The 15,292-nt window shown below is 44.1% G+C and overlaps 1 protein-coding gene across 7 annotated transcripts in view; it reads left to right on the top strand.

The window, feature by feature from the left end:
• Nucleotides 1-15,292, top strand: part of raraa (retinoic acid receptor, alpha a) — a 224,438-nt gene that overhangs the window by 83,818 nt on the left and 125,328 nt on the right. For 4 of the 7 annotated variants that reach the window (XM_031799030.1, XM_031799027.1, XM_031799029.1 and 1 more), the window contains exon 3: nt 4,729-5,285. In XM_031799030.1, the coding sequence (XP_031654890.1) occupies nt 5,132-5,285 (154 nt within the window). In that variant the 5' untranslated portion in view covers nt 4,729-5,131. Of the gene's footprint in view, nt 1-4,728; nt 5,301-15,292 lie in introns of all 7 variants that reach the window. The other 3 variants (XM_020453661.2, XM_031799028.1, XM_020453660.2) reach the window with 1 other exon arrangement.

Here is a 15,292-nt window from a genome sequence, read left to right as displayed (position 1 = left end):
GTGATTCATCACTCCAGGGAACACGTTTCCACTGCTTTACACCATAGAAACCCATTTCATGAAGCTCCCACGAACAGTTCTTGTGCTAACGTTGCTTCCAGAGGCAGTTTGGAACTCGGTAGTGGGTGTTGCAACCGAGGACAAACGATTTTTATGTGCTACGCGCTTTAGCACTCGGCGGTCCTGTTCTGTGAGCTTGTGTGGCCTACCACTTCACGGCTGAGCCGTTATTGCTCCTAGATGTTTACATTTCACAATAACAGCCCTTACAGTTGACTGGGGCAGCTCTAGCAGGGAAGATAATAGAACAACTCATTTGTTGGAAAGATGGCATCCTATGATTGTGCCACATTGAAAGTCACTGAGCTTTTCAGTAAGGCCATTCTACTGACAGTGTTTGTCTATGGAGATTGCATGTTTGTGTGCTCGATTTTATACACCTGTCAGCAACGGGTGTGGCCCGAAATAGCCAAATCCACTAATTTGAAGGGGTGTCCACATACTTTTGTTTATATAGTGGAAATCCACACGCAAAAAGTCTGACTATACAAAAAGTCAGGCTTCGCTGAATAGACCTACAGGTGTGATTGAAGAATGAAGCAGGTGTTAAACATGGGCTTTGCTACACGGAAAGCAGCAGTTGACGACTTAATTGTCTACACTTCAATAAAATCGGTATCCCTATTTCAATATCTTTAGTAATACCAGTATCATGACATTAGCTTTTATAACCTTCAATCTGTCTTTTTTTTTCTTTCTTGGACCAGAATGAGTCTCTCTCTCTCCTCCCTATTGTTCCTGCAGTGAGGTTTCAACATCTTCATCGAATGTTTTCATAATTTATCTGCAGATAATTGCCAAAAAACAGTAGTAGCCTACCAGAATGGAAATTAGAGCGCCAAATGAACCGTCGCCAACCAAATAACATTGAATAGCCTATGCACCCCGACTCCGTGGCTGGCTATATAGGCAGATGAAACAAGCGAAAGCATTGAATGTGGCACAAACAATGTATCAAATGGATTTCAACTCATCGTTACCACCTTCATTACATGGGATATGTACATTCACTCACAGGAGACTATAAAGAAGCATCATGCGCTACCTCCTCCGCAGCCAACCACAGCACACACAAATAACACAGGTAGCGAGAGGCGGAACAGACTGACAAACCAGCAGTGCTTCCCTGTCATCGCTTGCTTTGTGACTGACAGGCGCCTATCTTATCAATAGATCGCTAGAAGACGCATATCGTTCATTCAAGAGGGAGAAGGCTATATAGACTTTTCTGACACCCATCTCACCAAGGAGGATGGAGGTGTGGGGTTTGGTGGAAAGGATTGCTTCAAGGAAGGATTATACACATGAATCACGCATGTCAATGAGACATTTTATTTCAACAGATTCTTCCCCCTTGCATGATTCATGTGTATAATGCTGAGAGGGAGTAAGGTGGTTGTGTGAACCCGTTAAGGTTCCTCAGACCGTTGCTCCGTGTGTAACACACCGGACTCATGACAGGGTCATTAGGGTCAAAATATGTCATAGAAATGTCATCAACCTATTTCCCAGATTTATACAGAGGCCTCCTGTAGCTAGACATGTTCCAGTTACCTGGCTGTAGCTAGACATGTTCCAGTTACCTGGCTGTAGCTAGACATGTTCCAGTTACCTGGCAGTAGCTAGACATGTTCCAGTTACCTGGCTGTAGCTAGACATGTTCCAGTTACCTGGCTGTAGCTAGACATGTTCCAGTTACCTGGCAGTAGCTAGACATGTTCCAGTTACCTAGCTGTAGCTAGACATGTTCCAGTTACCTAGCTGTAGCTAGACATGTTCCAGTTACCTGGCTGTAGCTAGACATGTTCCAGTTACCTAGCTGTAGCTAGACATGTTCCAGTTACCTAGCTGTAGCTAGACATGTTCCAGTTACCTGGCTGTAGCTAGACATGTTCCAGTTACCTGGCAGTAGCTAGACATGTTCCAGTTACCTAGCTGTAGCTAGACATGTTCCAGTTACCTGGCAGTAGCTAGACATGTTCCAGTTACCTGGCTGTAGCTAGACATGTTCCAGTTACCTGGCTGTAGCTAGACATGTTCCAGTTACCTGGCTGTAGCTAGACATGTTCCAGTTACCTGGCTGTAGCTAGACATGTTCCAGTTACCTAGCTGTAGCTAGACATGTTCCAGTTACCTGGCTGTAGCTAGACATGTTCCAGTTACCTGGCTGTAGCTAGACATGTTCCAGTTACCTGGCTGTAGCTAGACATGTTCCAGTTACCTGGCTGTAGCTAGAGACGAGAGTTGTCTGAGTAATGGACTAGAATAGGTAGTCTTACAGTATATTGTGTTTGTCTAATGTTGGTAAAACAATGGGTATTCTTGCATGACATTCTGAAACATCATGGTGTATAGAGACTCAGTTTAATATAATGTGTGTGTGTGTACATGTGTGTTGTTCAAACCTGCTGTATGGCTTTGATGTGTGTGTTTTCACGTGTATCAGTGTGTCTTCCAATCTCATTTTATTGGTCACATACACGTGTTTAGCAGATGTTATTGCGGGTGTAGCGAAATACTTGTGTTTATAGCTCCAACAGTGCAGTAATATCTAACAATTCCACAACAATACACACAAATCTAAGTAAAGGAATGGAATTAAGAATATATAAATATATGGACGAGCAATGTCAGAGCGGCATAGACTAAAGATACAGTAGAATAGCATAGAATACGGTATATACATATGAGATCAGTAATGCAAGATATGTAAACATTATTAAAGTGACTAGTGTTCCATTTATTAAAATGGCCAGTGATTTCAAGTCTATGTATGTAGGCAGCAGCCTCTAATGTGCTAGTGATGGCTGTTTTTCAGCTTCTCCGTCCCAGCTTTGATACACCTGTACTGACCTCGCCTTCTGGATGAAAGTGGGGTGAACGGTTGTTGTCCTTGATTTTCCTTTTGGCCTTCCTGTGACATTGGGTGTTCTGGAGGGCAGGTAGCTTGCCCCCGGTGATGCGTTGGGCAGACTGCACCACCCTCTGGTGAGCCCTGCGGTTGCGGGCGGTGCAGTTGTCGTACCAGGTGGTGATGTAAAAGCTTGTGAGAGTTTTAGGTACGAAGACAAATTTCTTCAGCTTCCTGAGGTTGAAGAGGCGCCGTTGTGCCTTCACCACACTGTCTGTGTGGGTGGACCATTTCAGTTTGTCAGTGATGTGTACGTCGAGGAACGCTTTCCACCTTCTCCACTGCGGTCCCGTCGATGTGGATAGCGGGGTGCTCCCTCTGTTGTTTCCTGAAGTCCACAATCATCTCCATTGTTTTGTTGATGTTGAGTGAGAGGTTGTTTTCCTGGCACCACACTCCCAGGGCCCTCACCTCCTCCCTGTAGGCTGTCTTTGTCATTGTTGGTAATCAAGCCTACTACTGTTGTGTCGTCTGCAAACTTGATGATTGAGTTGGAGGCGTGCGTGGCCACGCAGTCATGGGTGACCAGGGAGTACAGGAGGGGCCCCAGTGTTGAGGATCAGCGAAGTGGAGGTGTTGTTTCCTACCTTCAACTCCTGGGAGCAGCCCGTCAGGAAGTCCAGGACCCAGTTGCACAGGGCGGTGTTCAGAACCAGGGCCTCAAGCTTAATTATGAGCTTGGAGGGTACTATGGTGTTGAATGCTGCGCTATAGTCAATAAACAGTATTCTTACATAGGTATTCCTCTTGTGCAGATGGGATAGGGCAGTGTGCAGTGCGATGGCAATTGCATCATCTGTGGATCTATTGGGGAGGTAAGCAAATTGAAGTGGGTCTAGGGTCTCTTGAAGTGGGTCTGAAGTGGGTCTCAAAGCACTTCATGATGACAGAAGTGAGTGCTACGGGGCGGTAGTCATTTAGTTAATTTACCTTTGATTTCTTGGGTACAAGAACAATGGTAGCCATCTTGAAGCATGTGGGGACAGTGGACTGGGATAGGGAGAGATTGAATATGTCCGTAAACACTCCAGCCAGCTGGTCTGCGCATGCTCTTGAGGACGTTGCTAGGGATGCCGTCTGGGCCGGCAGCCTTGCGATGGTTAACAGTCTTAAATGTCTTACTCACGTCGGCTACGGAGAAGGAGAGCCCACAGTCCTTGATAGCGGGCCAAGGACTAACACACCTTGGACTGTGAGTACACACTGACACAAAAACCTCCCATGTGTTTAATATAACTGGGCTTTAGGAAAGACCTCGGGGACTAACAACAGTCATAATTAGCAACGTTTTCTTTTGATTCATTTCCCCAGGGTTTTCACTCCAGCCTTGATAATGAGTGTGTGTATTGGTAGAGCTATCACATACCCACACATTCTGTTCATGGCTTTTAATGCTCCATAAGATAATTAAGCTGAAATGGTTGTTTTTGTACCATTTCAGTTGAGACATTTCCAGTAATTAGCTTCACGGAGATGCATTTCTTTCCCCATGCTTTTAAATAAAGAGGGGAAATATGTTGGCATCTTAAAATAATGAACTCTCTCTCTCTCCCTCTCTTTCCGTCTTTCTGTCTGTCTGTGTGTCTCGTCTGTCTGTCTGTCTGTCTCTCTCTGTGTCTCTGTGCTTCTCTCTGTCTCTCTGTGTCTCACTTGTGAGGGATGAAATGTAATGTTTTTTTAAACTTATTTTTGTTATGTATGACATTGTCCCAAAGTGGTTTTTAAATTCTAAATGATCTCACTCTCTTTCTCTCTAGGTGAAGATTCGAGGGCCACTAAAAGAGACACTCTGAACGGTTGGGGGTATATACCAGAGCTGACTCTTGCATAGGCACCATGTCTCTACACATTCCCCATCTCTGGAACCGACTCCACAGTGGAAGACTCATTATAAAATCCTTGTGAATCTTCATAACCACCTTCATAACCACTATCCTGTACCTCTCCTCTCCATCAGTCGGTAACAGGCGGCCATTTTGGGAATTCCAAAACTGTAGTTTCCTAATTGAGGGCATTTCTCCAAAGTCACCACGCCACTGGAATACCCCACACGTCCATCGCCCGTATGGGCACTAGAACCACTCCGTAACCCACACTGACTCTTTTCTGTATTGCCACAATATCGTTTTTTTGGTGTCGTCATCGGTGGATTGAGCCAAAATGGCTGGGAAGAGCAACCCGATCCCGGGCCCTCACCTCAACGGCTTCCCCATGCCCCACTACTCATACTTCTTCCCCCACATGCTGGGGGGGCTCTCGCCCCCCGCCCTGCCCGGCTTGTCCCTCAGTGGCTACAGCACGCCATCGCCAGCCAGTAAGTACCCCTACTGTACGTCCTTTAAACCTTCTCTCTGCTGTTTCATTGGACTGTGTGGTGTATTGTTAGTGCTCACTAAAGCACATGTGTTTTGGCTGCATTGTTGACTGGTTTAGCTCAGAATATTAGCCTATTTCTGGAATAGCCAACTCCTTTGTTGCTGCCATGAAACAGGCTGACACTCAAGGTATCAAGAGTATTGGCCTGTTGCAGTATTTTGAGTCTGAGCATTTAGTTCCAAACAGCCTACCACTATAGTTATTGTAGAGACTGCGTTTGAAAGGTCTTGTATAAAGGAACAGAGTTTTCCATTGTGTGGCTCTGAGCTGTTCTGCTCCTCAGAAAAGTGGGTCTATATTAGCAGATAAAATGTCTCTGTGTTGCTGTGCTGATGGCGGGAATGGAATGCTATATTTGCAGTGTTACCGGCCTCCTGCAGTTGTTGGCATATTTGCATCAACAATTTAGCTTAGCTATTTATTGATTATTGAAGGTTGGATGTTGGAGAGAGCTTTCATCTTGTCCTGGTTAGATCATGCCCGTGTGATGTACTGTCTGTGTGATGGTAAACCGAGCATAACACACACACACTGAATACTGCCTAGATCAAATGGGACAGGAGGGCAGGGTAATCAACCTGACATCTCAAAATGGACACACCTCTAAAGCGGATCTTATCTAGCCTATGTAAAATGACTACAGGTTGCTATAGGAAACGTAGTCTCCAATCTCCGGCCAGCCAGGTGGTTTGGGGTCAGTGTATTGACTTTCCATCTGGGTGTATTAGCATGGTGTTCATAGGGATTAGCATGGTGTTCATAGGGATTAGCATGGTGTTCATAGGGATTAGCATGGTGTTCATTGGGATTAGCATGGTGTTCATTGGGATTAGCATGGTGTTCATTGGGAATAGCATGGTGTTCATTGGGAATAGCATGGTGTTCATTGGGAATAGCATGGTGTTCATTGGGATTAGCATGGTGTTCATTGGGATTAGCATGGTGTTCATTGGGAATAGCATGGTGTTCATTGGGATTAGCATGGTGTTCATTGGGATTAGCATGGTGTTCATTGGGATTAGCATGGTGTTCATTGGGATTAGCATGGTGTTCATTGGGATTAGCATGGTGTTCATTGGGAATAGCAACAGGAGGAACTGTGAAAAGCAGTCAGTTGTATCCACTTCCCCATTATTTCTCATTTGAGTTGTGTCTGTATCAATTTGAATAAGGAACATTCTGATGGTAGTGGTACATTGCATAGTGTGTTGGTGTGGGGGGGCACTGCATTGCTGTCTGTGGTGTGTGTGTGTGTGTGTGTGTGTGTCTTGTCGGGACTCGCTTCCAGTGTTTGGCGAGAGGGGAGGCAGGGTTCCTTCCCTTTTGCAGGACAAACATTTCCTGTCAGAAACACTGGGGAGCTAGCCAGGGACACTGACCACCTCTTCCTACTCACTCAGTCACTAGGAAGAGTAGCTTCTGCTAAAGCTAATGGGGATCCAAATAAACACACTAATGCTACGAGACAGCGAAGCAGTGTACACGCACTCACACACGTACACTCATTGACGTAATAGTTTGATTTTCCTCCTTGCGTGATTTATGTTTGTAATGCTTACTTGAGTAATCCTTTTTACCAAATGCCACATATCCTTCCTCTGTTGGTGAGAGGGAGTGAGGTGGTTGTGCGTACCCGTTGTCAAGGTTTCTCCATCTGTGTTAACACCCCTGACTCATAGCGGAGTAATTACGGTCCAAATATGATATCATAAACATTTCATAAAACTGTGCCCATGAATTATACAGAGGCCTCCTGTAGCTAGACATGTTCCTGTGTAGCTGGATGTAGCTAGACATGTTCCTGTGTAGCTGGCTGTAGCTAGACATGTTCCTGTGTACCTGGCTGTAGCTAGACTTGTTCCTGTGTCCCTGGCTGTAGCTAGACATGTTCCTGTGTAGCTGGCTGTATCTAGACATGTTCCTGTGTAGCTGGCTGTATCTAGACATGTTCCTGTGTAGCTGGCTGTATCTAGACATGTTCCTGTGTAGCTGGCTGTATCTAGACATGTACCTGTGTAGCTGGCTGTATCTAGACATGTACCTGTGTAGCTGGCTGTATCTAGACATGTTCCTGTGTAGCTGGCTGTATCTAGACATGTTCCTGTGTAGCTGGCTGTATCTAGACATGTTCCTGTGTAGCTGGATGTATCTAGACATGTACCTGTGTAGCTGGCTGTATCTAGACATGTACCTGTGTAGCTGGCTGTAGCTAGACATGTTCCTGTGTAGCTGGCTGTAGCTAGACATGTTCCTGTGTAGCTGGCTGTAGCTAGACATGTTCCTGTGTAGCTGGCTGTAGCTAGACATGTTCCTGTGTAGCTGGCTGTAGCTAGACATGTTCCTGTGTAGCTGGCTGTATCTAGACATGTTCCTGTGTAGCTGGCTGTATCTAGACATGTTTCTGTGTAGCTGGCTGTATCTAGACATGTTCCTGTGTAGCTGGCTGTATCTATACATGTTCCTGTGTAGCTGGCTGTATCTAGACATGTTCCTGTGTAGCTGGATGTAGCTAGACATGTTCCTGTGTAGCTGGCTGTATCTAGACATGTTCCTGTGTACCTGGCTGTAGCTAGACATGTACCTGACTGTATCTAGACATGTTCCTGTGTACCTGGCTGTATCTAGACATGTTCCTGTGTAGCTGGCTGTAGCTAGACATGTTCCTGTGTACCTGGCTGTAGCTAGACATGTTCCTGTGTACATGGCTGTAGCTAGACATGTACCTGACTGTAGCTAGACATGTTCCTGTGTACCTGGCTGTAGCTAGACATGTTCCTGTGTACCTGGCTGTAGCTAGACATGTACCTGACTGTAGCTAGACATGTTCCTGTGTACCTGGCTGTAGCTAGACATGTTCCTGTGTACCTGGCTGTAGCTAGACATGTACCTGACTGTAGCTAGACATGTTCCTGTGTACCTGGCTGTAGCTAGAGAGAAACACACACACAAGGAATGGGCTGGAATATATAGTGTGTTGTATTTTGTTGGTAAAACAATTGGTATTCTGAAATTACATTGTGTGTGTGTTGCATGTTTTGGCCTAACAACAGTAAACATGTGAAGTTTTCTTTAGGGTAAATCTATTTGAAATCAATCACTTTTTGACAGCCTTTTGATTTGAACGAAACCGTCCATACATATTTGCAGAAAGTAACATTTGGGACATGAATGCCAAAACATTCAAGAGATAATGGTGCTAAAAGTTGCTCTATTTTGGATACCCCACCATACCATGAGACATCCGTGTCTTCATCACTGGAAAATATAAAATATTTATATCATTTAAAAGCTTACAAACAGGGATGTCAAACTATTTTATTTATTTTAAAAAATAACAATTGTCATTTTCTAACCTTAAACATCAATGATCTAAAAACGCAGAAATTCATTTTTAATTTTTTTTTATTCGCACATGTTTTTAGTTTAGACCCTGTTTTAATACAAGTTACATTTCCACTTTCAAATGGATCCACAAATATGGTTGGAGGTCCACACATCAGAAAAAGTTTACTTGAATGGAAATATCTTCTGTATTAAATTATGTTGTGAATCCTCCATAGGAAACCTATTGAACTCATAGAAATGTAGATAATAGAATAGACATGACCATTTAAGTTGACGGTGGGTGGCTCGGCGGCCATCTGTGTGGTAGTAAAGTTGAAATTTCAATAATAATAAAAAATCTATGGTGTTCCAGCTAAATTGATGTGGTCTGAAGGAATAGATCCTTTCTAGGATTTAAAATGACACCCACTCTGTATTCAAGAGCATGTTGTGCCCGCAGTCGGTTGAGACAACACAAAAACCTGAGATGACGTAAAGTAGGGTGTAAACTACAACATATGTGATTATGAAAAAAGAGCTTATGCATTTTTAGATTATGTAAAAGTGTTATAAAAAACATTTTTTTAATTAAGTTGTTTTACAACCCTGTTTGTACGCTTTTAAATGATATCAAACTCAACCGTTTATCTTTTCCAGTGATGAAGACGGATGTCTCTCATGGTATGGTGGGGTATGCAACAAGGGTCAACTTTCACACCTTTTGTCTCCTGAACATTTTTGCATTCTGGTCCAAAAAGTTCATTTCTGACCACTTTTTCCACAGGCAAACATGTATAAAAAGTTTTATTTAAATCAAAAGGGATGCTGTCAAAAATGTATCGATTGAAATGGATTTACCCTTTTGGTTTCGGGTTCATTGATGTCTCTGTGACTTTCCCCAGGGTTTTCACTCTGCCTAGATAATGAGTATTATTTAAATTGTATTTTTATTAGTAGAACTATCACACCCACGCATGCTGTCCATTGCTTTTAAAGGGCAGTCCCACCAAAATTAACATTTGGGATGTTATTATGGACTGTTTCGTGAAGTCCTACACATTTTCAGTCTCATTTGGACTGTTTTGTCCTGGACAAAATGGGAGAGTGCTGCTCTATGACATAGATGAGTAGGATCCCTGCCACAATGTCATTTCTAGTGACTTATATAACGTGTCTGTAGTTTTCTGATCATATATGAACTCCCTGGTATATATTGCTCTTCTTTTCTCCTAATAACACCTGTAAATATTTTAAATACAGACTCAACCTATAGAATTACATTTTATAGTCAGTTTACGCTAATATTTTTCTGTTGTTCAAGGCTCAAACTCCCATGATTCCAGCAAAACCACTCACACCACCAGAGACGATAGAGAAAGCGAGACATTTCATAGGCTTCCTTTTTCTGGTTCATATCCAGTCAGTGAACTAAGCAGACCAGACCCAGCTGCTATGTCATTGAGAACCACCCCTTAAGCAGACCAGAACTGTGACAGTTTGGGCTATATACCGTCCTTGTGCCATACCAGGGTATGCAGCACATGCACAGAGAGCCCCAACAAGGTAAAAATCTGTTGTTCTGCGCAAGCCAGTTAACCCACTGTTCACTGGGGCCGACGACATGGATGTCGATTATGGCAGCCCCCCGCGTCTCTGATGCAAAGGGGTTGGGTTAAATGCGGAAGACAGATTTCAGTTGAATGCATTCAGTTGTACAACTGACTAGGTATCCCCCTTTCCCTTTCCCCTCTTCTCTTTCCATTTACCCATTATCACCACCACTCTCTCTCTCTTTCTTACCATCACTTTCTTTCCCTGACACACACACACTCTCACACACAACCACTCTCACGAAACACAGTTAATCCCCGGCCACTCAATTCACATTACAACCTAAAAAAAGAGGGAAAGAAAGAGAAAGTTTGTTTGGAGCTTTAGAATATGGGGATTTACAGAATGTCAGATTGTTGGAGGAAATCCAATCCTTTTTGAGGGTTTATGGATTTCAAAGCTGCAGTGTACTATGTAGGCTGCAACACACAAACTGGAAGTTTTAGGGAAGCGATTTGTCTCTCTTGGGCTTCACAATTCTATTGCAGATCTGTGGGCAGAAATGTAGTGGACATTCTGTTAGTGCTAGCAATAGCACTGGTGTCAACGCAGTGTATGGCGGCCAAGTTAGTTGTTTGTGTGTAGAGCATATTTTCCACTTATTCAATTTTTTCCCCTTAGCAACATGGTGTATCGTAGACTCCCAAGCCACAGGGTGTTTTGGGATTGGCAGGACGATTTAGGACAAACCAAATCATTTATAAAAGAAATGAGTTACTTCATTAGAGGATGAAGTAGCCAAATGATCATCCATTTCAACTGTCACCCTAATTTCTCTTTACTTTGCCAGCCTTGATTCCAACATGGTTGCTCACAAAACACATGACCAACTGAAATATTATATGATCATTCAACTGTCATTTCACTATTTTCAGATGGATCATACTCACACATTCTGACTCGCACCCTAGCAGACCTGGGTTCAAATACGGTTTGAATACTTTATCTGTGCTTGATTGAGCGTTCCTGGCTTAATGGATCAATAGAGTTGTCCCAAAACTGCAATCCCAACCAATCTGGCACTTCAGGCAGGCTAGAGCAAACTCTGATATTATTTCAATGATTGCAAATACTAGTTGAACCCAGGTCTGCACCCTAGAGAGCCCAGCCCGTCCAGTCAGTCAGTGTTCCAGGTGCTTTCGCCTGAGTGGCCAGAGAGCAGTCACCTGGTTCAGTCAAAGTTATTCTCGAGTTCAGTCCCCGCAGGCCAATTATTGGGGCCAAACAGAGCAGAAGGGTTAATCCATCCATTCTCTGCTAACACACAGCCCAGCGTAACCTTACCTAACCTCCAGAGGTGTCTTTACCTCCATTATCGGAAAATTGTTGGCGAAGGCAACCAACCCTGGAACTAGTCACTAATCCATCCTTTCTTTCAGTAGGGAGCTCATTTAGCCTTTAGCATTTATGCTGCTGGAGAATGGGAAACTAGGCTAGAGGCTAGGCTACCTGTCACTCCTGGCTAATGTTTCGATGTTGGTATTATCATGACGTTAGGCTAGGCAACTGGGTCAACGATAATTTCTGTCTATTCTATTGATGTTGTTATTAGCAGGAAGCTAGGCACGCTAGATGGTAGGTTTATTAGCTAATTAGCTGAACCTTGTTACATCAGATGCAGCATGTAGGCAAACCATAGTGGCTCTAGTATTACTGGGAAACTGGGTACATCATTCCTGGTTACTGATGTTATTATATTATACCCTTATGGTATAGTTGGCTGTCTTGTTTTCCCCCATGGAACTCACTCTGTACTCCAGTCATTGCTTGGTGGAGAAATCCAACCCCGGCCGGGGCAGTGTTGCTGTAGATTTTGACTTTACGAGCGGCAAATTGGAATGTATTAAGCCTTTCAGAGGGGTGGCGGAATATTAAATTATATTTTCAGAGGCCGGAAACATTAGGAGCCCTGTTGTGTGTGTGTTAATGTTGGCGACCTCTGTAGTGTTTTAAACTGTACAGATGGAATGTCCTGCCTGTGAGTAAATATGGATATGGTAGTGTATGTGTGTGTGAGTGAGGCGGCGGCATGGTCAGCCAGGTGGTGTGTGTGTCTGCGCTGGTGGTCCGTGGCACTCTGGGGACATCCCAGGGACAAGCCCGGGTGCCATGTGGGTGGGCGGGCAAGCCAAAGAGGAAACCTTTGGGTTTGTAGGTAAACAGAGAGTGGACAAACAAACAGAAGACAGTTTACTAGTCGGACCATATATACGCTGAAGGGAAGCCGCAGTTGCAGGCTGGAATGGACAGGTTAACTCCAGATTTGGGCCTTGCACTGGACGCGCACACACACACGGTTTGTTCTTTAGGGATAAAGATAACATTGAGTAGCCTACCACTTGTGAATCACACCACACCCATTCATTTGCCACCTACTTCAACACAGGTCACACACACAATGTACCCCGAATGTAAAGCTCAATTGTGTGACTTTGGAACCACATTGAATGTTATCTCAGGCCATATCACCCATCAGTATAGATAATCCTGCCTATATGAGTATAGAAGGAAATCAACACAGTAACATTGAGGTACACACACACACAGAGAACCTCTCAGGAGATCAGGTCATTATTGGAAAATAGAAACTCATTTGAGCACTGCTCATATTATGCTTATTAAGCACGCCATGTAAAACACATTTCTCCCCATGCCGGCTCTCCTTCATTTAGTCATTTAGCCCTAATGACTGATTAACGGTTGGTAATTAACTGCAGAGTCGAGAAGAGCATCATCTATGCGGTGATATTTTCATTTGTATGTTAAATACCAAATGTATGTCGGTCACATGTAGAGATGTTTCAAATATGAAAAGCATGTTATACCCTACATTTTGCCTTTGTAATGTTCACATGTTCTATTGCAAGGTCAATGCTCACAATACCACCAGTCTGATACTTTTCTGTCTGGTCATCAGATCCCAGACCAGTGTAAACTGTGCTTATTGTCATCTGAGCAGTTAGCCCTGGAGCCTGTCTGGCGCGATGGCCGCTATGACAGCTCCAAGGTGACTCTGCTTTGGGTGTGGGTGGTGTGAGTTCTTTATCAGGAGGCTGGGGACATCCCCTCCGGACACCACACAGAGGGGAGGGAGAGAGAGAGATGGATAGAGGGGGGATGAAGAGAGAGGGATAATGTGAGACAGTGAATCGGAGAGAGAGCGAGATGACAGAGAGTGAAAGAGGGTGGGAGAGATGGAAAGAGGGAGAAAGACAGAGATGGAAAGCGAACCAGACAAGGCCCCCTGTGCAGAGGCAGCAGAAGCGGGCGCCTGGGGCGTACACACACTGGCTTTGGCAGGGGCCAGTGTTGTTGGTGAGAGCTGCCAACCACCAGCAGCTAAGCCAACAGTGCTCCCACAAGAAAGGCTGCAGACTTCGGTGTCTTTCCCTCCCTATCTTCCTCCTTTTTATCGTCCCTCCCGTCACATCAGCCTGACAGTACTATCATTATTGAATTTATTTACTCATTTCACATTATTTCCATTTGCTTTGAGGGAACCGGGGGCCGAAACCCTTCCCTGCCCTGAATACTTGAACCTAGCCAAAGCATTATCCCCCATCCATTGGCTTGGCAAGTGTCGCCACTGCTCTCTCTCCCCCTTTCTTTTCTTTTCTTTTCTGTAGGTCTTTTTTTGCGGCCGCTTATGCAAATGAGGACCCTCCTTTTCAAAGAGCTGTCTTCTGATAATCCGGTGGATGGCTCCATTTTCTGAGCCCCACGCATTCATGCAGACACACAGACACACACACACTCGGTAAATTTTTAGCTAGTTGAACTATAACAACTTCAAAAACACCATCTTGCCGCTAGCAGCTATGCGACAGACTATAAACAGCAATCTAAATCTCCCCTCTGATGCTGCAGGAACTCAACTCTTTATTTAAGCTTTCTTCAAAGAAAATGTGTGAGTCAATACAAGGGTAAAGAGATACAACTCACACACACATACACTCTCGACACCCCCTTTGGTGTTCTATGTAGGGTGGGGCGGTATCCAGATTTTCATATTGTAATACCGTCCTTCTCTCATTCTGGGATTTACAGTATGTACCGGCATAGTACCCAAGGGGGCGCCATTAAACGCAAAAAATATATATTTCCAGAATGCTAAGAAAATGTGCACAAGTTATTGTGAATCGCCATGGAGGCTGCTAGCTAAACATGCTAATGAGCAAACGAAAAATAAACGAATTGCAAAGACAGGCAATCCAGCTCATAAAGTTATACATATAGGTAGGAGCTACCAAATGTCCTTTTTGTTGAGTTTGGACATTTACAAACGAATGTGAACGCGAGACATTGTGCAAATGAACAAAATGTTGACGCATGCTTGCCTGAAGGAAGAACCGTACTGACTCTGAATCAGCATGTGTTCACACTGTCTGTGTAGAGTCGCTAGGACAACGAGGCTGTCAGCTCTGCAAATTTGTGAGAGAACTTGAATGTTGTGAGAATTTCATGCAACTTCTGGCATGCGTTTCCAGTGAACACTGAGGCTGTACCCTTACTGGTTTAGACAGTAGCCAATAGGCTATTGTGGCTATTTGTGCATAATGTAGGCCTACCAAAGGCCCAACAAAACCAATGGAGGAAATCTTTCCAAAATGATCACATTGAAATAGTTTGGGATTTCTATGATATTGTCTACAGTAGCCTATATGTGGTGTCCAATGCAGGTCTACATTGCATGAGACTTGAAACCTTTTCACATGTACCAACAAACGGGTGTGACCACCACTACAGTGGTCCCTGCAGCACCCGCTCAAACTGGTGTGATTAGAACGCCAGTTTAGATTGATGCAACAGTCAGCTTTTGAGTTGGCAACACTTTTTTTCCCCACAGAAACATTTTGCAGTAACACAGTCCTTACAAAGTTATGTCCTGAATGTGACCATTTTTGGGATGCAATGTTCAGACATTCACAGAAGTAGCAACAGCATAACACAATCATCCAAACTGGAAAATGTAGGCTACATTTGTCCTAGCGCTAACTGAGGAAAGATTGA

This window comes from Oncorhynchus kisutch, linkage group LG20 (genome assembly GCF_002021735.2).
Source record: "Oncorhynchus kisutch isolate 150728-3 linkage group LG20, Okis_V2, whole genome shotgun sequence".
Lineage (NCBI taxonomy): Eukaryota > Metazoa > Chordata > Actinopteri > Salmoniformes > Salmonidae > Oncorhynchus > Oncorhynchus kisutch.
The sequence above is the reverse complement of the archived record's forward strand: the minus strand, read 5'-3'. Positions and strand labels throughout refer to the sequence as shown.